This window comes from Oryza sativa, chromosome 5, assembly GCF_034140825.1.
Source record: "Oryza sativa Japonica Group chromosome 5, ASM3414082v1".
NCBI lineage: Eukaryota > Viridiplantae > Streptophyta > Magnoliopsida > Poales > Poaceae > Oryza > Oryza sativa.
In genome coordinates, this window is record NC_089039.1 from 1,490,751 (window position 1) to 1,513,425 (window position 22,675).

The 22,675-nt window shown below is 42.6% G+C and overlaps 3 protein-coding genes across 3 annotated transcripts; 2 read left to right on the plus strand and 1 right to left on the minus strand.

The window, feature by feature from the left end:
- The first annotated feature begins 10,970 nt into the window (after nt 1-10,970).
- On the plus strand, nt 10,971-13,651 carry LOC107275537 (uncharacterized). Its single transcript, XM_015783012.2, has one exon. The coding sequence runs from the start codon at nt 12,090-12,092 to the stop codon at nt 13,473-13,475; it is 1,386 nt and encodes a 461-aa protein (XP_015638498.2). The 5' UTR covers nt 10,971-12,089; the 3' UTR covers nt 13,476-13,651.
- Nucleotides 13,652-16,226: 2,575 nt separating this feature from the next.
- On the plus strand, nt 16,227-18,948 carry LOC4337679 (tetraspanin-6). The gene is made up of 3 exons (XM_015782138.3): nt 16,227-17,249; nt 17,643-17,962; nt 18,724-18,948. Exons 1-3 carry the CDS (start codon nt 16,749-16,751, stop codon nt 18,761-18,763), a joined length of 861 nt encoding a protein of 286 aa, XP_015637624.1. The 5' UTR covers nt 16,227-16,748; the 3' UTR covers nt 18,764-18,948.
- A 1,427-nt stretch (nt 18,949-20,375) lies between these two features.
- LOC4337680 (uncharacterized) lies at nt 20,376-22,093 on the minus strand. Its single transcript, XM_015783644.3, has 3 exons — nt 21,768-22,093; nt 21,450-21,571; nt 20,376-20,806 (listed from the first exon to the last, which is right to left on the minus strand). The coding sequence occupies exons 1-3, from the start codon at nt 22,057-22,059 to the stop codon at nt 20,642-20,644; spliced, it is 579 nt and encodes a 192-aa protein (XP_015639130.1). The 5' UTR covers nt 22,060-22,093; the 3' UTR covers nt 20,376-20,641.
- Nucleotides 22,094-22,675: the final 582 nt, after the last annotated feature.

Here is a 22,675-nt window from a genome sequence, read left to right on the forward strand (position 1 = left end):
TGCATATAATTTTGTAAATATTCATTTTTCATAATGATAGGAATAAAAAAATGTGTTCATTTTTAAGGCAATGAGAAAGGTTAAATTAATTATCGCAATATAAAGTTATTGCAATGTGTTTGTCACGCACATACAAAAGGTTACTTTGCACTAATATGTGTTCATCAAGCACATAGCCAAATACACCATCACTCGGACACATATCATTGTCATCTACACCCTCCGTTTCACAATGTAAGTCATTCTAGCATTTCACAAATTCATATATGTCTAGATTCATTAACATCATGTCTAGATTTATTAACATTAATATGAATATATGAAATGCTAGAATAACTTACATTGTGAAACGGAGGAAGTATCTACCACGTCCTCTATTTGCCACCAAGGAGTTTGCAATAGAATCCCGAAAGAGACACATAACACTGTCATCAGATGCTGTGCCAACATATCCTTCTTCTTCTTCTTCAGGTGAATTGATTGGTGGCATATAGTCTTCGTCGTTATCACATCTTGTGTTGTGTCTTCAAAGTGTCCCAACGATTCTTTAATTTTGTACGGTCATATTGCCGCCCGGTCTGTGCAAAGAATTTTTCTTCCAAGTTTTTGTAGCCAAGGGGACTCAAGGCAGCTGTTGGTCTATTTCCTGCTAGAACCTCATCCCTACATATCTCACAGAACACTTTGGAAGCATATGCATCCCAATGCGCTTTTGGTACCTTCCCTTTCTCCATCTATGTACCACATATTCATCAAAAAAAATTAACAATTCCGAGTATACGCGTGTGCCATTTTAATAAATTTGCTACCAATTTATTGGAATGCATATGGTTAGTACTTAAACTAGAGAAATATGTGCTAAACGAACATACATGCCAGTACGGCAGTACCCTATCTGAACAAGTTATAAATAAACCATACAACTACCAAATTTGTGAGTAGCTAATCCAAGCTCAGGAACTACCACATCACAGATCAAGAACAATCACATAACAAATCACCAGATCTGAGCCAACTACACAATAACCCTAGAAAAAATTGGATTGTATATGTTCAGTACAAGAACCCTACCAAATAAATTGTATATGTTTAGTACTTAAACTATAGCAATATTTGCTAAACGAACATACATGCAAGAACCCTATATAATCTGAACAAGTTCAATATAAATGAAATATGTGAATAGCTAATCCAAGCTCTGGACTTCCACATCACAGATCAAGAACTATCACATTACAAATCGCCAGATCTGAGCCAAAAAAATACAAGAACCCTAAAAAAACTGGACGAAAGGAGAAGGAAGAACTCACTGTGTGCAGCAGCTGAGAATAGGGTGGTGTAGCTCGGCGGGGAGAAGGAATGCCTTTTGGGGTTGCCTCTTACCAGTGTAGGGAAGTGGCTATTATGTACAGTTTAATAATACTAGATGAGGCCCCGCACGTTGCAGCGGGAAATCTTGTAAATAATATTAAAATTTATAAACTTAGTGTGGTAAACATATTAGTAAAATATTGAAATTGATTAACAAAGGAATTTGATTGCTTTCATACAAAACTAATTTCTTTGTTTTAAGACTGACCAATCGAACGAAAGAGTCATGCTCTCTAAGACCTTTTGAATGGGCCGACATTGAGGACTATGAACCTCTTGTAGGAGAGATCGAAAACCAAATATTCTCTTGATATATATTTTATTTTCTAAGAATAGTTGAATTTGTATAATTAAGGAAGAGGAGTTTGAGACGCATGATCATACCTTCAATAAATTGTTGCGGTAACCAAATATTCTACAAACTGCCATAACCGATTCCTGTATAGCACATATATTGATATATAGAAAGAAAATTGTTGCAGTATCGAAGTAGTTCTCCAAATAACCATTGATGGAATGAAGAGAGAAATAAATTATGTCCAATCCTCAACTGATTAAAATAGCTTCCTTTTGCTAATACTATTCAATCTCAATATGAATGATTTCTTCTTGCTTACAGCTTTGGAGGCTATAAAAGTGATTTCCCTATGGATAAAATAAAAGTAATATAGATCAGCATGAGAAACGTAGAGCGGTCATATTACATAGCGCAGCATTACGAGCTATAGACCATGAGTTGGGCAACAGATGAAGCAGGCACAATATTTTTTGTTGAACAACTAACATCACTTCCCATCTGAGCCTCAGGCTTTGCAGCCATAGATGACAAAAAGACCCTGAGCTTGTGCAAATGAATCCCGTGAGTGCAGGTGATCAAAATTAATCCATGACAGACTCTTCCGATGGCTCGTTCTCTAAGCTCCCGGCTGGAGGAAAAGAAAGTCTGGCCATGGTCGATGAGATTTGTTGGATAGCTAGGGAAGCCGAAATCCACGGATGATTTTGTCTTCTTGGTGCTGCACATCAGTTACATATCTCACCGACTACTCAACTTCCCTATTTTAATATTCCATCCGTCTCTAAATATTTGACGTCGTTGACTTTTTTTGAACATGTTTGGCCGTTCGTCTTATTAAAAAAAATTGAGTAATTATTAATTCTTTTCCTATGATTTGATTCATTGTTAAATATACTTTTATGTATACATATAATTTTACATATTTCACAAAAGTTTTTGAATAAGACGAACGGTCAAATATATTTAAAAAAATCAACAGCGTCAAACATTTAGGAACGGAGGAATACGCAGCTCGGTAATAACTACGCTCTCAAGGGGGAACCAAAGGGCCGAAGAGGAGGGGGCAAGCAAGCGCAGCGTTCGCGTGAGGAGGAGAAACGGTTGCGCAACGGCATTGTGGCGTGGATGGTTTAGTCTGTTAGGGATGAACCAGCCGGCGCCACCACTCCGACTCAGGACGAGACCCTACACGGCCACACCGATCCAACAAAAACCCTAAATCCTTTACTCTTGAATTGGCCATGATCGAATTAGCCAAATGGGCCTCACGGGGGTGGCTGTGTGAGAGATGATGGTTGGGCTGTGCTGGATCGGATTAGCTAGATGGGCCTCACGGTTTGGCTGTTTGAGAGAACATGGTTGGGCTGTTTTCATCTGAGCGTGCTGCGTTTTTCTCATCCAACGGCTGTAAAGTTATCTAATCCATTAATTGATCCAACGGCTGAGAAATGTTGATGACGTGGATCATTGAGGATTGAGTTTTAAGATCTTAATTGCAGTTAGTGGGTGTTAACTTTATATAAAGAAGGGAATAGGGACAACTGATTGTAGGAGACAACTCTATACCTGTTGTATCTTTTTTATCTTACTTATGCGTTGTCTGGAGGGCATCTTCTCGCGTGAAAGCTGTGGTTAGCAGGTTCAGTGTTGCGTTTATTACTTGTGAATACTAGTGTTTGACAAGGGACGTGACGAATCTGTGTTAGAAGTGTAGTTCTGTTTGTCGCCGGTACATCAAACTATTAAAACTAGTTGATTCTTCCCGCTTTGCTGTGGAAATTTCTAAGTAAATTTTAATATTCTTTTAATAAACACGCTAAAAGTAAAACTTATATTAGTTATTAATAACAAATAAAACTGGTTTATCAAACTATGTTAAGAGAGAAATACATTTAGTATACTCTGTATGAGATTGCAGATAAATATGATATCCCGCACTTTGATACATTTAGGATACGCTAAACCGCACGTGGGCTATAACTAAAACGCTCCCCTCACTGTAATAAAAAACTAATTACAGTATTCGTCAGTAAACCCCGACACGATTTTATTAAGTATAATTAATCTATCATTCGCACATGTTTACTATACATCATATTATCAAATCATGTAGTAATTAGGCTTAAAAGTTTCGTCTCGTAAAATAGTTGCAATATGTGTAATTAGTTATTTTTTAAGTATATATATTTAATCCTTTATACATGTGTTTAAATGTTCCATATGGGAGAGGTAAAATTTTAGTGTGGATCTGTTCCCTACGTTCGTGCCATGCGGCGCTTCACATGAGCACGAGAGGACGCGCAAGTAGGCCATCGATAAAATCTCGCGGCTACACTTCTACCAGCAGTGTTACATACTCTCTGTTCCTCCACCGGTGCCAATGTGTCTTCCTTTCATGTATATTCTCCTTTTCAAATACTACACCGCACACTAATTTTCTTATATCTTCCTCCAACCCAACCCAAAATATAAGATACGATCGCCATTAAATCAAAGACTAACAAAATATAATTATTATCAAATTTTCGTTTAGATCACCACTAATTTTAGAAGTGAACTTAATTGTGATCGGTGGCTCCAAACTTGAGCACGTTGGCGGTGGATGCACAAATAATTGGCACCGGCGACGGCGACTAGTCCAAGCTTATCATCAGTTGTAGCCATGAAGGTACACGCCGATGGTTGATAGCGAAGACAAGGATGCTCCCGGCCGTGGGTGGCGCAAGCGTGTCACCAGCAACTGTTACAGACGTGAAGACGCTACTGGCCGCCGGCCGCGCCTCCTCACGCCAAGCCGATCTTGCCGCCGGCCACGCCACCTCGCACCGTGCCGACATCCACTACCGCTGGCCACGCCAACCAAATGCGGCCATCTGCCACGCCTCCCCGGCTAGCCGCCCGTGGCCGTGAAACCACCGCGCCGTGCATCTCACCGGCAGACCACCGCCGTCGCCGGGCTCACGCCGCGGTCCTTCTCCGGCGCCCAACTCCTTCCCCGCCTCCACTTTGACAGCAGTCGTGACGGTCGCCTCCACAGCCACAGTTCTCCCTCCTCGTTGCCTCCCCGCAACCTCGCCACCGCTGCCGTCTCCGCACGGTCGCGCCACCGCCTCCTCACGGCCGTGTGACGCCATTGGCTCCGTATGGCCGCCCCCGCCTCCTCACGGCTGCGCCACGGCCTCCGCACCCCGCCGCCTCGCCGCCTGGGGTCGGAGCTCGGCCTCCCGCGCCGGATCCGGACAGGAGGGGGCCGGAACCAGCCACCCCGCCGCCTCCACCGCCGGATCCACGCGCATCGCCGCCGGCGGCGGCTCGGGATCCCCCCCTCCAGTTCCCCGCAGGAGAGTGCAGGAGCCAGCACCGCCGCCTCATTGTCATCGGCCCAGATGCCCACCTCTTCAACCGTCGTCGATGCCGCCACCTCGCCGACGCCATGCGCCACCGTCGAGCTCCACATTGCAGCCGCGGAAGTCGCCACCCCGGAGCTAGGTCGGGGTCGTGGGCTCCGAACGCCGCGACCTCAGGGGGAGAAGGCCCCGCCGCCGTCCTTGCGGCCGTGCGGTTTCCGGCAGCCGCTCAGCCGGCAGCGAGGCGGAAGGAGGGCGATGGGGGTGGTGTGGCGGAAGCTGCTGGGTCGCCTCCCGTGTCGCCCCTGCCCTGGGAGTGACGCGGAAGGGAAAACGGTGTATCTGGGTCTGCGCTTGGTCTTCCTCGGTTGCCTGTGTGTGTTCTTGCCCTTGTAAGTGTTTCTCTTGTGTGTCTCTGCTTCAGTGTGTCTTGTGCTCTACTGCCCAGGCTGCAGCTAGGCAGGGCGCAGCGCCTGGCGACGGCAGCGGCAGCATGAACGAACAGGCTCCTGGCCAAGACTGCATCTCGACCATATCGAGGACATCACCTTCCCGGTGTTCACCGGACTGGAGGTGCTGCCTCCGGCTCCGGCTCCGGCGACCGGCAATGGCGGCGGATCAGGCGATCATCGATCGGAAGGAAGGGCTCCGAATGATCAAGCACAAGTCGAGGCGTTACGCCGAGCTCGACGACGGCGGCACTAGAAGCGTCAAATCCGTGCTCTAAACCTCATCTAGCTTAATTTGTTCATGAGATATAACGACATTGTTTATGATCTACATTTAATTTAAGTACTTCCAAACTCCAGTTATAAATATTTAACGTTTGTGATAAGATCGACCATCGATAATTTCTCATTGCTTAGTCTGAAAAAGAAATTTGGTACATGTAGGTGGGTTGCCTTGCAAAAGTACTGTATTTACTCCCTCCGTATTTTAAAAAATATGTAATATGTTACTGCTTTTCGCAAAATCAACATTTAAAAATTTTTGACTTGGGGAATATGGAAAGAGCGAAATCAGCGAGTGTTCAGATACAAAGAACTATAGGCAACAAATCTAGTTGCTAAGATCAAAGATAAGGCAAAAATTTGGATCTTGACAGGAGCAAAAGGCCTTTGTAGCCTAGTCCCTTAGGACTTGTATAGTTTTCTCCTACTCTATTCAATCAAGTTGGCACTAAAAATTTATGTGTTTATTGCCATATATGGGACTTGTATTTAAAAAATATTTTCATATGATGTTAATTTTATAGTTGTTGATAACATATTATGAAAAATAATTACAATATAATGGGGACATCGTAAAAACTTAATAGGATCATATATTGAAATGCAGGGAGTAGATTTTATAAACTTATTTTAATTTAAAACTTATACAAAGCTGAGGCAATGATAAGTAAGACGAAACATTTTTCATCTGGGCCAGGAGATCATTTCTTTTACCCCTCTCTCTAAAAGAAGAGTAATTAATCTATTCCATTTATATTATAAAATGTTTTAAGTTTTGAATACTTTTAGGGGCTCTATGGCAGTCGCAACTTTTCCCTACTGCCTTTGGTCAGGGGATGATATATAGGCCACTCGGTCGGTGCATAGTTGTTTGGTCCCAAATTAAGTTGGTTTGGTTTAACTTGTGAGCCCATCAATCCATGTGCTCTCGTGTGATTCGTCGGAAGTGTGTTTCTTTGCATGCCGACTTATTTCTCCTTCACTTTATTCTATATTCCCTGCATACATAGTGTTTCTCCAATACAAATGCAACTACATTATTTATGTCGAGGGAGTAGATCTCGACAACGGTATTTGTAGAGTACGAGGATCGTTCGTGCCAGGGTATACGTGAGATTGAGGTAGAAGAGACGGAGACAAGTATTTTTATATAAGTTCGGGCCTCTTAACTAACAAATAATAGCTTTACTCCTGTTGGTCGAAGCCGGTGTTGTATCACTCAAGTACAATATTTTGGATGATCTAATCTAGTCGGCGTCGGCTTGGTAGCACGGATCTCCAACACGTAGTCGACGGCTAGTATAGTCTTCTCCTCGAATATGAAATATGAACGGTGGTGGTGATGGTCCGCCGCCACCGCCGCCGCCATCGTGATCAGCATGATGATGGTGGTGGTGGTGGTGGCAGCGGTGTTGGCGGTGGCGGCGGTGGTGATGAATATGATGGGTGGAACATCTATGGGATCCAATTCTCCAATGGTATATCTTCCAAATTACTTTTTATTTTTTAACATATTTAGAACTAACTTCGACTCGTCTTTTAGAGTTAATACCATCTACATTATGAGGAGATGCATCATCGAGTTCACTCCCGAGCAGTATTTCTGCATGATTTTGAACCATGAGAGGTTTCAATTTTCTGAAGTTCTGGGACAGCTACATGGTATGCTTTTTAAAATTGTCTTATTAAGATGTGTTTGCATATAATTTACAGTTTTCTATATTTTATTTTCACTTGGAGTAGTCTATGGAATACTTATACAGTAGCTGATAATACACAGTGGCGTCCAAGGAGAACAGTGTTGCAGGAGGTATCAATAATGTGTTTATTTATATTCTGCATTATTGGACTTGCATAACTACATAATTGATGTTAATATGCTCTTAACTTCTTTCAGATAAACGGTGGTCCAAGGAGACAATGTTGCAGGAGGTATTAATAGTGTGTTCATTTATATTCTGCAATATTGTGCTTCCATAACTAAATAATTGATGTTAATATGTTGTTAACTTCTTTCATATAAATGGTGCAGAGGACTCAATGTTATCATGGCTACTAGGAGAAATCTGTGTGTAGAATGTTAGTTACAACATTTATTTATTTTTAGCCTATCAATTATTGAAGTTTTAGAATTAATTAGTTTTTAATAGTATTTCTGGAGATCCAGGTGTGGTAGGGCATGTCAGCCTGATCCATTACACGATCAAATCTAATCATGTAAAACGTGGGGAATGTTTAAAAATACAAGCATTAACTACTTACTCTATCCTAAGATATAACAACATCTAGCACTCAAAATTTGTTTCAAAATATAACAAATTGTCTATCTATACTCTTTTCTCAATCAAACACAACATTCCCTAGTTTAATTTCTCCGCCTACACTCTTTTCCTAACCAATCAAATCCTTTCATAATTTAATTCCACTACACTCTTGTATTTTGGGATGCAGGTAATAATTAATTTCTCCAACATAAGATTTATGTATTTGTAAATACACAAACTCACTGCAATATATTTATCGTACATCATGACCATTAGATTAATAGCAAATGGCATTCTTCAATCCCCCACAAAATCATAGATATTTCAAGAAAAATACGCGTATTATTGAATATCTATATTGTTATTATTTTTGAGATATTTTAGAAAATATCCCCTTGTCTGATAAACTAGTTAAACAATGTGGATGTATCAAGTATAAAGTATTAATATGTATTTTCTTTCAAAAAATATTAATATGTTTGTTTACTACTCCCTCAATTCCATATTATAATACTTTTTAGATTTGTGCTAAGTCCAACTTATTTAAGTTTATAGAAAGCACAGCAACATCTAGAAAGTTTTACTAAATCCACCATCGAATATATCTTTCATAATATATTTGTGTTGTATTAGAATTGTTGCTATATTTTTCTGTAAACTTGGTTGAATTTGAAAATTTTTGACTTCGAATAGACCCAAAGCGAATTATAATATGGAAACGACGCAACTATCGATAAAATTGGTAAAGCTATCATATACAGCAAAATCATAAATACATATTGGTGACTAAGAGCTAGTGGCTTTGGATAGTCTAGCTTGTATATGGAACCAGAGAAGAATGACGCCCATATGTCAATGGCGCAAAGGATTTGTGTCACAATTATAGATGATTTTCCTTTCACGGTGCCAACTCCATTCCGTTAAGGGACTACTTGGAAGCTCAGTCATTGGTTTGAAACCGGTGTAATGTACTAGCCCGAAAGTTTTTACCCATTGAAAAAAAGGGTGAATAGCTAATATAGTCCCTGAAGTTTTGCTTCGGGCTCAGTTTAGTCTTGAGATTTCAAATCGTCCAAACAAGTCATCCAAATTAATCATTTGGGTTAATATAGTCCTTGAACCCACAAAAAGTGCCACGTGAGCATGCCAAGTCATCCTCGCATGCGGTGGCATGAATGAAATGACCATTCTACCCTTATATACCATATAGAAAAGAAAGAAAAGACACAAACAAAAAAAAATAACAGGCCAACTTAGGCCCAACATTGTTGCAGAGGGTGGCCGACAAAGGAATTTATAAGATCAGTGTTTGGTTGCAGCAATCGTAAGTGACAATTCTAAAACGATCATACATGTGTGCAACATTTGTTTTCTTTTTTATATGGTATATAAGGGTATAATGGTCATTTCATTCGTACCGCTGCATGCGAGGATGACTTGGCATGCTCACGTGGCACTTTTTGTGGGTCCGAGGACTATATTAACCTAAATGATTAATTTGTAGGATTTGTTTGGACGATTTGAAACCTCAAGGACTAAACTGAGCCTGAAGCGAAACTTCAGGGACCATATTAGCTATTCACCCTTGAAAAAAATGTTGCTTGGATGGTCCATAAAACACTAAATTTACGGTTGTTTTGGACCCATTCCTATTTGGAAAAATGTGGCCTTGGCGGGACACACTTCTAATCTAGCAAAAGTCGCACTTGGGCAGATGGGTCCCCGGCATCAAGTTGGGGGATGCTTCGCGGAGTTTGTTTAGCTCCGCCGCCACCATGATTTGGAATTTTGTTGCAACACAATTTATTTTTTCATGTAGTCTATTCTGATTTTTTCGTGATTTCAATCACTTTGATGATTTGATTTTGAACCCCTGGCCCTATTCCCCATCTCGCATAACCTACAATGGTGGGTCCTCCTGCTAAAGCAGGTGGCAACTGACATCTACACATCCAAGCATGGACGGAGAATGGGTTGGGGCAAGGTAATGTAGAGGTAGTGTTGGTATTTGTGATGGTCATAGACAAATCCTCAAATGCACGAATACCGTTGTAACACTTCACCTTAGAGTATTACAAGGGTATCGAATCACAGGGAATGTGCGTGTATATTTGAGAACAAAATTTAACCAAGGACAACAGCTAATGGAAGGCTTAGGCTTAGGCTAGATAGGTCGATGCGGTGCAACGAGTAGAAGTCTCCATGGTTCAACATCATACTCACAAATCGACGAAGGTGGCTCACAGTCGATTGATCCGCTTGACGCCGCCGCCCACCGGAATCAATGGAAGGTTTGTTGCCGGCGGTGCACCGATCGATCGATCGATCGATCGATGAAGGAGTGCACAATGTATGTACGTAGGGTAGGTGAGATCGATCTATGGCGGCAGCTGGATCCAGCCTAGGATCATGTATGGGCTTGGCCCACTTATAGCCTAGCCGGGGCGTTGTGAGGGCCACAAGGAGAGTGGACTTCGCAATAGTTCGTTGGCAGTCACAACTTTTAGGGGCTCTATGGCAGTCGCAACTTTTCCCTGCTGCCTTTGGTAAGGGGATGACAGGTGGGCCCCTTGGTCGGTGCATAGTTTTTTGGCCCCAATTTAAGTCGGTTTGGTCTGACTTGTGAGCCCATCAATCCGTGTGCTCTCACGTGATTCGTCGGAAGTGTGTTTCTTTACATACCAACTTTTATGGTATATTCCCTGCATACATAGTATTTCTCTAATACAAATGCAACTACATTATTTATGTCGAGGGAGTAGATCCCGACAACGGTATTTGTAGAGTACGGGGATCGTTGGTGCCAGGGTATACGTGAGATTGAGGTAGAAGAGACGGAGACAAGGATTTGTATATAGATTCGGGCCCCTTAACTGACAAGTAATAGCTCAACTCCTATTGTCGAAGCCGGTGTTGCTCTTATATATATCAGTATCACTCGAGTACAATATTTTGGATGACCTAATCTAGTCGGTGTCGGCTTGGCAGCATGGATCTCCAACACGTAGTCGACGGCTAGTGTAGTCTTCTCCTCGAATATGAACTCAGCGAGATTAGAGGTAACGCTAGATCCCTCATGTCGATCTTTGTGGCTCAGTTGAGTATGTCTATATAAGCTTGCCTTCTGTTGGTCTAGATCTATGTTGGCTTGTGTTGTTATCATTGTTGCCTCTCTGACTTGGCTTCTGTTGGCTTGTTAGCATGCCTCTCCTCCTCCTAGGGAGTCTTGCATTTATACCCTCGGATGTCCCATTGTCCAAGTAGAACTAAGAAAAGTATGAATACGATCCGTGTAAACCTTGTAGTGCCTGAGTAGAACTCTGCTTCTCCTTCCTTATCCGGAACACTTTTCGTATATGAGATTTGATTCCATATAAGACTTGGTATATGGTGGGTCCCGCCGAGCCTAACCCAAAACTATTAGGTATGTCTTATCTATAACACTGACAATTTATTACTGGCATATGTGTAGGAAATATTAGTTCTCCCTTTATATATTATGATAGTTAACGGTCAAAATCAGTAGTGCTTAACAACCATCAACAACAGCACAGGCACTTGAGGAGGACTTATCAAATGTGCTTAGAATTAAGAGCGTACTTAGAGTACCAACATCCTTTTAAGTGAAATATGGTCTCAATTGAAAGGGCTTGTGAGAACTAATAGCTAGCTTTAGGTTGATGTTGGATTTTCTATCTTTGTCATTTCTATCGAGTTCTTGCTTAGACTATTTAATGTTGTTAACTTTCACCTCTTAATTGCTTTTGAGCAGCAGATGTAATAGTAGCTTTAATTCTCAACTCTTAATTATACTTTTGTTTTTTTATTGAAATTTTCTCCGGTGTCTTGGGCTATTAAATGATGTTATCATCAACTAATAACTTCCCTAACCTTCACCATTTTTAACAATTCCGTTTTTTCCCCTTGTGAGCATGATCGTGTAAATATAAGGGTTGAGACCAAACATAACAGCCATATCGGTACATCAATTTTGCCTAGCATCTATCGGGCCAGCCAATTTGAGGTGCATGCATGCCATCGAACCACGGGCTGGACTATCAATGGGCCGGGCCCATATATGATCGCGCCGCGGCCATCGATCGATCTCGCCGACCCACCCCTACATACGTACGTACGTACGTCGTGCGCCGCCGCGGACAAACCCTCCTCCATCGATTCCGGTGGGCGGCGGCGGCGGCGTCAAGCGGATCGATCGACTATGAGCCGCCTCCGTCGATTCGTGAATCTGCTGGTGGAGAGTAGTGGAGGCCTCTACTCACTCCGCCGCATCGACCTCTCCCGCCACCCGCTCTTCTACCCGACTCCGGCCGCTGCCGCCGCCGCGGGGCCGCGTGATCTGCGCGTGCAACGAGAGGAGGAGTACGAATTCCAGTGGCCCAAGCTGAACGACGACGACGAGAGGAGGAGGAAGAAGAAGATGAAACGACATGAGGCGGTGGAGACCTTGCGGCAGCTGCCGTCGATCGTCAGCATGGCGCCGTCTCCCCCAACTCCGGCGGGAGGATTCGGCTTCGACTGCTTCCCTCTCGCTGAGTCGGAGAGCAAGGTCGTCTTCGCCGACCACGCCGGCCGCGCCTTCCTCTACGACGCCGACGGCAACCGCTTCACCGGCATGCCCAGCCTCCACGCTCCCAAGGGCGACTCCCCCGTCGCCGTCTCCATTGCCGCGCAGGGCGAGGAAGAAAGCAAGCTCTACGTCATGGAAAACACCCTCCGCCCGGAGAGCAGCGGCGGCGGCGGCGGCGGCAGCTTGTTCCAGTTCGAGGTGTTCGACCATCGCAAGCCCGAGCCAACGTCGCCGCCGTGGGAAAAGTACTGGCACTGCGACCCGCTCCCGCCGCCGCCGTTCGTCTTCGACTCCGGCGGCATGGTGGAGTCGTACGCGGTGATCGGACACGTCATCGTCGTGTCCGTCAGCGATGTGGGCACCTACTGCTTCGACACGGCGAGCCGGAGCTGGAGCCGCGCCGGCGAGTGGGCGCTGCCGTTCGCCGGCAAGGCGGAGTACGTCCCGGAGCTGAAGCTCTGGTTCGGCATAGCAGCCAAGGGCGAGTGCTCCCCGTGCGCCGCCGACCTCTCCCCCGTCGCGAGGGGCGAGCCGCCGTCGCCGGGGTACATCTGGGAGGACCTTGACCTGCCGGAGGAGTGGGAGCCGAGCTGGGGCTCCCACCTCGTCGTCCTCGGCTCCGGCAGGTTCTGCATCGCCAGGTTCTTCCAGCTCGCGCGAACCGATGACAACATCATGAACGACCACGTCGAGGACATCACCTTCCCGGTGTTCACCGGACTGGAGGTGCTGCCTCCGGCTCCGGCGACGGCGACCGGCGATGGCGGCGGATCAGGCGATCATCGGAAGGAAGGGCTCCGTATGATCAAGCACAAGTCGAGGCGTTACGCCGAGCTCGACGACGATGGCATTAGAAGCGTCAAATCCGTGCTCTAAACTTCGTCTAGCTTAATTTGTTCATGAGATATATAACAGCATTGTTTATGATCTACATTTAATTTAAGTACTTCCATACCCCAGTTATAATCTATATTTGACGTTTTTGATAAGATCTTGTCAAACTTTTTGTACTCGATTTTGCTAGATATTTGTCATCAAATTTCTCCCCCTAATATTTGTCAGATGTAATTACAGTATAATCGTAGTGTAATTACACTGTAACTTGCATGTAATTACACTGTAACTATAATGTAACTTGTATATAACTTTCAAGAATCTCTCGGTAACATGTTATTTCAATAAAATAGAGGTCGTGGGAACAAATTCTCTCATATATGTGTGTGATGTGATTTTTTTTTCCTCCATAGAACAAATCTTGTAATAGATCTAACGATTCAAAATTACGTGAAACTTACATACAAGTTACACTATAGTTACATGCAAGTTACAGTGTAATTATATACAAGTTATATTGTAATTACACTACGATTGTACTATAATTACATCTGTCAAGATTTTAGTAGAAAATTTGTCGACAAATGTATAGGTGGTCCCTTTGTACTTTGATCATCGATGATTTCTCATTGCTTAGTCTGAAAAACAAATTTGGTACATGTAATTTGGTACCCCTTGCAAAAGTACTGTATTTACTCCCTCCCTCTATAAAAATATAATATGTCAGTGTTTTCACAAAATCAATATTTAAAAATTTGACTCGGGAAATATGAAAAGAGCGAAATCAGCGGATGTTCAGACACAAAGAGCTATTGGCAACAAATCTAATAGATCAGAGAGGAGGCAAAAACTTGGATCTTGGCAGGAGCAGAGGCCTTGTAGCCTAGTCCCTTAGGACTCGCGTTTTTTCCTTTTAAAAAAAATCCATATACTTGTACAGTTTTTTTCTCATATACTATTCAATGAAATTGGCACTATCTTGTGTCGGTTCGTTCAAAAAAAATGACTAATAATTAAACTAAAAAATATGTGTTTATTGTCATATATGAGACTTGTATTTAAAAATATTTTCATATGATGTTAATTTTGTAGTTGTTGATAACATATTATGAAAAAAATAATCACAATATAATGGGGACACCGTAGAAACTTAATAGGACATATGTTGGAATGGAGGGAGTAGATTTTATAAACTTATTTTAATATAAAACTTACACGATGATGAGGCAACGACAGAAGACGAAACATTTTTCACTTGGGCTAGGAGATCCTTTCTTTTACCCCTTTCTCTAAAAAAGGGAGCAATTAATCTACTCCATCCGTTCCATTTATATTATAAGATGTTTTAGGTTTTGAATATATTCATGCATAGATCCATGTATATGTCCAATTCATATGGATGTTAATTAGTGAATCATTTTTCTCTTCCTTCATGACCAAGTCCAAGAACCTGCTGAGCTTTGCCCAGTGTCCACCAGATAGCTTTCCCCTTTTTCCTCACCACTACTCCTCTCATGTCAGCAATGGATGCAGATATGCAACTGCAAATGCAATCACAAGAGAATCATTGCCTCCAGAACTTTGCACTGCATCAAACTATCTACCTGTTCATGAAAAAGGTAAACACTTTCACTAGATAATTAAAAAATTATTTTCTGTCCAAATCTTCAGCCCAATCCCTTCACCACATTTGTGTATTTCAGTTTTTCAGGCTAGTTGAGATGCTAACTTAACATTGAAGACTGTAGCGAATCACCAAGGCAACTGTATCTCAGAATCAAGATATCAAAACAAGCAAATCTGACAAAGAAAAAAAAGTGAGACTTAACCAAAAAGATCATTAGCCTAAACCCTTGTATTTTCAATGGCAATCATATGTCAAACAATAATATCATTACTACAGCTAGCTACTGAATGTTTTGGATTATTCCAGTGCCTTGTGTGCTTTCTGTCTACCAAGCATTACAACATTCCTTCATATCAAAACCCAGAGAAAAGCAAAGAAAAAGCGAAGGAAAGAAAGCAAGCAAGCATCTAAGTAAACCAGACCACCATTGTTATTATTCAAATCACTGAAAAATAAAAAATTCTTCGCGTGTAACGGTGCCACATTTGTCATTTTGAACAAATCCCAATCGGCTTGACCTGATTGGCCATGGCATCCTGATGAAAAGGACCAAAAGGTGAGAGCAGAGGAGGAAAAAAAAAAGCAATATGCATAAGATGGGGTACTCTTTTTATTTGCCACTGATTCTATGGCAACTCAACTAGGGCCCTTCTTTACTTGCAAAGTGATGATACCAGTGTGATATGGCCATAAAGCTAATATTGCTTGATGCACTTGTGAAGAAACTAAAGGCATTTGCCTGTGCCTCCTCCTTATCCTTGCAAGCCCAAGAATCCCAATTTCATTTTTTTTCCCTTCATGGTTAAGCATCAGGATGGAGGCTAAGGCATCCACACTAGCCAACAATCACACACCATAATTGTATTATTCTAGTGCTTTATCACACAGAATCAATACCCAAGAAGCATATGAAGTGGATGTTTTATTCTTATTCCATGGAACAGGAAGACCAGTAGCAAGTGGAACTGAAAAGAGCATATGAGTTCTGGCCAAATCATGACAGTATCCTTGTTTGGTGTTCAAGGGCTCTAGTGACCTTAGCTCTGGTGTGCTTAAATTCTTAAAACTGTTGAGCTACAGAAAGCTTCAGAATAATGCTACATGCTACATATTTTAGTTCTTTAATTTGTTGGGTATATAAAAGCAAAGAAACAAAGCGCTAAGGCGGATTACGCGGAAATGCCTTGAAATAATCACACACATGTAAGGATGGATTAGGCGCCTCTGAAAGCTAAAGTTTGAAAGATTTAACAATGAACAAGATAGGAGAAAAAGGAGGAGGCTTAGCTAGATTTTCCAAAACAATCAAGGCAGCAGCATTATTAAAGACAAGCAGGCAGCCACAAAGCAAGCAAAGGTGGGCATTAGAATACACACCTTGCAGGGACACATGCAGAGTCATCAGGATGAAAAGCTAGTCCATGGTGATAAGAAAAGCAGCTTGCTTGCACCAGACCTGATCACCCCAAAGCAAGAACAAGAAGAACACCTCCTCACCAATCAGTCAGTACTCAGTACAAGTGAAGCAATCTCAGCAAGAACAGCATAGTTACATATATATATTTAGATAGATAGCCATCTCATTTCATATAATAAGCCCAAGTCCAGTGCAGTGAACACAAGAAGCTCTTGTTCTGAAGATTCAGAAAGAGCAAGAACTTGTTGATTTCAATCAAGAAATCAAAGATATGTATCCTTACAGATTCAGCAACGTGATGATCGGATACCTGAACCTGGCGACGCTGCTGGCGTCGATCCCGGTGATCGGGGCGGGGCTGTGGATGGCGAAGGGGTCGACGGCGACGTGCTCGTCGATGCTGCAGACGCCGCTGCTGGTGATCGGCTTCGTCGTCCTCCTCGTCTCCCTCGCCGGCTTCGTGGGCGCCTGCTTCCACGTGGCGTGGGCGCTGTGGCTCTACCTCCTCGCCATGATGCTCCTCATCGCCTTCCTCCTCGGCCTCACCGCCTTCGGCTTCGCCGTCACCGCCGGCGGCGGCGGCACCCAGGTCCCCGGCCGCCCCTACCGCGAGTACCACACCTCCGACTACTCGTCCTGGCTGCAGAAGCACATCCAGGACGCCAAATACTGGCGCCCCGCGCTCGCATGCGTCGTTGGATCCAAGGCTTGCCCCAAGATCGCCAATTGGTCACCCATGGATTACCTCCAGCATGATCTCACCCCAATCCAGGTAACAAAAACTGATGGATATTTTTTTCTTCATCAAAGATTATTATACTATACAGCTCAAAGAACTCAAAATGAGATGATTCTGTTTGCATTTGCATATACCTTCATCCCAAAACATCATCAACTTTTCTTCATCAAAGATAATACTACAGCTCATCAACAACTCAAAATGAGATGATTTTTTTTCACATATATATATCTTCATCAAACCATCATCTTTTCTTCATCAGAGATTACACTACAGCTCCCAACAACTCAAAATGAGATGATTGTTTGCATACACACATATATATAACCTTCATCAGAACATCATCAATTCTTCATCTATCAAAGATTATGCATCATACAGCTCAAGAACTACTCAAGATGATTAATTGTATTGTATCCATAATAGTCGGGGTGCTGCAAGCCGCCGACGGCGTGCGCGTACAGCGGCGGGGTGGCCGTCGGAGCGCAGGACGAGGACTGCTTCCGGTGGAACAACGCGGCGGGGATACTGTGCTACGGGTGCGAGTCGTGCAGGGCCGGGGTGATGGAGAAGGTGAGGGAGGATTGGCACAAGATCTCGGTGCTCAACGTCATGGTGCTGGTGGTGCTCATCTGCATCTGCGCCTGCGGCTGCTGCGCCTTCAGGAACGCCCGCCGCTCCGTCTCCGAGTACCCTTACGGGGTAAACCGCATGCACAAGATCCACCCCCGATGGGACTACTACTGGTACTCTTAATTAATTAGGCTTTTGTTTTTAATATACTTGATGTGTTCTTCTTCTCTTTGAAAAAAAAATTATCTTGTTCTTTCTTCTAGTTGTTGTTGATGTTGTTTTGCTTTGCTTGGATGTTTTGTTTTTGGTTGCATTCTAATTTTTACCTCATTTGTGTTTGGGGTTGGTTTAATTGTTCAGTGCTGACAAACTCTTAGTGCTTTCTAGCTACTACTAGCTGTTTTCACCAGAATTTCGTTTTCTTTTTTTGTTCTTTCTTCCTCTTCTTGTTGCTTTTGCTTGCATGTTGATTATGCCCTGATTTTTTTTTCTTGTTGCCTCCCACTCTCTTGTTTTATTTTTGTCTTGCATTTTACCTCATATGTGTTTTAGAAGTGTTGAGAAACGCATTGGTGCATGCCTGGTTAAGCACTTAAGCTAGGTATTAAGAACTGATGGGTTTATGGTTGACGATAATCTGAAAACAAAATGGATCATTCAATTGCCAAGGAACAGTTCTGTTTTTCTCTTCAAAAAGCAAGAACTTTATTTGGGAAAAAACTGTTCTTTTTTTTTCAATTGCATGATTAAGCTTCTGCGGTACCAGTAGTAGTACATTTCTTACAATGAAACTAGATATATATTCTGATGATGAAATTTACGGTTGTGCTTCTGAAGTACTAGCAGAGTTCTTGCAGTGTACTACTAACTCTTTTTACTCTGATGTCTTCTCTGTGATGATTAACATTGCTTTATGGCTTAAATTTTGTTGCAGGTGGCGATGGTGGCGTGATAGGAGAGAACAGCTCTACTAGGCTAGCTATTTGTATTCTACCCTTGTATGATATTTTGATCTTGCCCAAGAAAATTAAAATAGTTGAGAGTTGATTCGTTCCTCAATATTGTACTCTGAACATCTGAAAGTCTTCAACTCTCTGGGTTTTCATATGTACATCTTCCTTCAGTGCGAATAATTAAGCTGTTGTACATATTTGGGAAATGCAAAGTAGCACTCAGCAGATGATAAAGCAAAGAGGTTTATCTAGGCCTTTTCAGTATGGTAGCTCATATATTTTTCTCATTATGTAGAAATTGTAGTTGATAACTAAGGGGGAAATAGGCGCTTTATCTTTCACTAGTAAGTTGATAAGGGACTCTTCAGTGCTCAAGATATTTTAATGCAATTCGATGTTAAAAAAAAATCATCCTTGCTTGTGTAGCATAATTTTCTTCAATGTAGTAACGTGAATGTAAATATATCTAGGTTATCTATCTATGATAAACCAGTTTAGACTACTGAAATGTTTCCAGCCTCTGAATATAGGACAAACAATATTTCAGATGGCGAGTTCATAATTAATAGGTACTAAAAAAATATGTGTAATGAGTAAGGATAAAACTGATAAAAAGAACATAAGAATCTGATGACAAGCACAGTCAATGTGACAGTGAGGAATGAGGTGGTGATCATTGATTGTATCAATTACCACAGAAAATGTTCACCCTAAACCTTTACAAGTCCAAGTGGGAATTTTATCTTCTGTAGATAGGCAGCAATTGTACCTAATCAGGATGATCCGCAGATCACAAAAGATATGCAAAGCTTCTACAGCAGATGTCTTACGTGTATGAAACAACCTACATTTCGGAAGCAAAGTATCCACTGTCCATGTCATGATGACAGCTCAGGATCTTCTATCAAGGAACTCTGGAAAGACTGACCAAATTCTACAACATGTTGAAAGAAATAAACAACATGAATATATGCACATCTCTGCAACCCATGAAGACCTTCAGTAACAGGTGAGTCCAACGAGAGACTACTGATTCCTAAACAAGCAGACCCGTGCTTTGAAGTACAAATGACTACAATCCATTGCAGCTCAAAACTTCCAGCTTAGCCTACACAGTCCTATTCATGTGTCCTCAAATTCCTAGAAACAACACTATCACAGGATTCAAGAAGATAGCACATAACTGAAAAGTGAAAAGCAACAGTAGGTTTTGAACTTGTAGCTGTAAGGACTATCAAAAGGGATTAACATATGGACACAAATGCAACTGTAGAACACAATTGCTAAGTAGCTAAATCTGGAGTTTGGAATTGGCTGTACCATGGATAAAAAAAAGTAGAATACTGCAGTTGATGTCTGGCAAATAAATAGGGATTAGTGACTACTTCTGACAGCTCGAGATCATGGAACACCAGCATGGATTTACTTCATGCATAATGAAGTAGAGGTTCTACCTTAATTAAGCTTGCAATCCAACAAAACTGCTCTATTCTTCCAAGATATCAGGACTCAGCCACTCAGGGAATACATAGGGAAGGGGTGAAGATTAACAGAACAAAAACAGTTGTTGGCAGTTATTACTATAATGGCTTCTTCCGAAATTCTGTAACATAAATGCACTGAAAATTGTAGGTTGCAGATGTTGCCATGTTGGCCATTCCTGGCCTCTGGCACAAAACGAAAATCACATCTTTTATTTTAGATACAACATAGAACAGATACTCCAATACAGGGAACAAAAATTTGAGAATACTGTTGATAGAAGCGGTACAACTAATGTCCCATCAAAGGATTTTTACATCCATGAATAGCACAGAACATATATGTCATCCAAAATAACAGGGACAAAACGCAGCAGAAGAAGCGGGTTAGATTTCTTGCCATTTTCGAGGGAGCTACTTAAGCCGTCGCAGGTTTCATCTCTTCTTCAATCCGTTTAAGATCAGCCAACCTTTCAGTCCATGCCCGCTCTCTGGCCACTGCAGCCATCTTCCTTTCTGTCCTTTCTGCTTCCTTTCTCTTAACAGCAGCAGAATATTGTGCTTTGCGCTTCTTTTTTTCAGCCTGGACAAACAACAGATATGATCACAACCAATTGATTAGAAATAAATGGAATGTTATTATTGACATTGAAATTGAGCTGAGATACAAGTAATTTGATAGGATGAAGATCCAAGTAGTTAGGCATATGTGTCCAGCAACATCACAAAAGATCCGTTTTGAATACTTTTGGGCTATAAATGTCAATAAAAAATAGCACAGTTAAAACTAACATAATTTGAATTGTGGAAGAGGAATAAAGAGTCACTAGAAGAGCAAGAACAGCAAAAACATGCATATGGATATGGATTTAAACATTGCTGAACACCATAGAAATTACCTACGCACAGTAACAATAATTAGCTTGTCCAGTTCCATCATGGTATTTCAGACTATGGTAGCCTGCTACTGCTCGGTGGCACGAGAACTAGAGTAATGTGCATCCATCCACCACTACCAACATTTTGCCGAGGCGTGACAACTAGAGCACTATCAAGACTTTGTTGACTAGTTAAGAAAGCATTTCAAGCCTAACACTAGACCAAGGATGACATATTGATTGTAGGATGATCAATAGCAAAATCAAGGAACCTGCCACTACTCCTACAACAACATCAACAGGACAACATACGAGCACGCACGCAGATAACAGAAAAGGAATGCGCACCATGATAAAGGCCTTGCGCTGCTTGATCCTCTTCTTTTCCTTCCTTCCCTGCACACTGCCTTCATTCGGCTGGTTCGCCGGGATAGGCTCCCCAGGCTTGCACTTCACCCAGTAGTACGGACCTGTCGCGAAATGCTACAACAATCAGCATAACCAGCATCCACCCATCACCCATACATCGCACAATCGAACAAACCGAAGGATCGCGCGGTAAGAGACGCAGAAATTGTGGGGGAAGAAACCGCAAGGATCACTCGGATCACACCATTTTCAACTACTATTAGCAAACAAGAGGAGGACGAGAGATCGGAGGCGCACCTTTGGGGCGGAGGCTGGCCCTCTTCCGCCGGGACTTGAACCCGGGCCGCCGCTTCGGGAACCGGGTGTCCATGAGCCCGCTGAAGAGGCCGGCCCCCATGGACGGCGCCTGCGACGCGGTGGCGGCGGCGGCGGAGAATGGGCGGAGCCCGATCGGATCCAGCAGCCGAAGAAGAGGCGGGGGACGAAGGGGGAGAGGAGCAGCATGACGCGTCGCGCCCCGGAGGAGAACCCCCGCCGCCGCGGAGGATAGCGGCGGGAGGGCTCGCCGGAGAGCTCGGAGGAGCGCCATGGGAGAAAAGGTTCTAGAAGGTTTTTGGTGGGCTAGGGTTTTTCGCGGAGAGGGAGAAGGTGTAGCAGCGTGGCATGCTGCTTAGATGGGCCGGGAGTTGTGTTGGGCCGCTTGCGTTTTAGAAGAAAGATATGGGCCCGGCCCAATGACTCGACTGCGGCGACTAAATTCGGAAAAATTATTTCCTCCCTAAATATAGCAATCTATCCAAATTCATAGTAGTAGCACTAAATATGGCAATTAATGATTTTTCACTCGGACCCGCATGTCATTGATACATGAGAGCTCACATATCATTGATACATTGGTGATAAATAGTTAAATGTTAAATCTAAGAGTAACACAAATAGTTAAATGGCCCGGCAAATTTTGGAGGGAAATTGGAAAAAGAAAATACAGTGATTATATGATTAATTATTATTTCCAATACTACTACGGCAAAGAGTTTCGTTTACTGTATTTTACTATTTTATTTGTATTTTTTCCTTTCATTAATTTCATGAGATTAATTAGGAAATTATACGTAGTATAAGTCAGGTAGGAAAATTGAAAAGTACTAGTAGTTGATGACTGAAAAATGCCAGTAAAGGTCAAGGTTAAAAAGAAAAAAAGAAAG

Coding starts and splice junctions, on each gene's coding strand:
- LOC4337679 (XM_015782138.3), top strand. CDS start 16,749: ATGTATCCTTACAGATTCAGCAACGTGATGATCGGATACCTGAACCTG. Junction 17,250..17,642: donor ATGATCTCACCCCAATCCAG/GTAACAAAAACT, acceptor TATCCATAATAG/TCGGGGTGCTGCAAGCCGCC. Junction 17,963..18,723: donor CCCCGATGGGACTACTACTG/GTACTCTTAATT, acceptor ATTTTGTTGCAG/GTGGCGATGGTGGCGTGATA.
- LOC107275537 (XM_015783012.2), top strand. CDS start 12,090: ATGATCGCGCCGCGGCCATCGATCGATCTCGCCGACCCACCCCTACAT.
- LOC4337680 (XM_015783644.3), bottom strand. CDS start 22,059: ATGGCGCTCCTCCGAGCTCTCCGGCGAGCCCTCCCGCCGCTATCCTCC. Junction 21,572..21,767: donor GGCCAGCCTCCGCCCCAAAG/GTGCGCCTCCGA, acceptor ATTTCGCGACAG/GTCCGTACTACTGGGTGAAG. Junction 20,807..21,449: donor AGCGCAAGGCCTTTATCATG/GTGCGCATTCCT, acceptor TTGTTTGTCCAG/GCTGAAAAAAAGAAGCGCAA.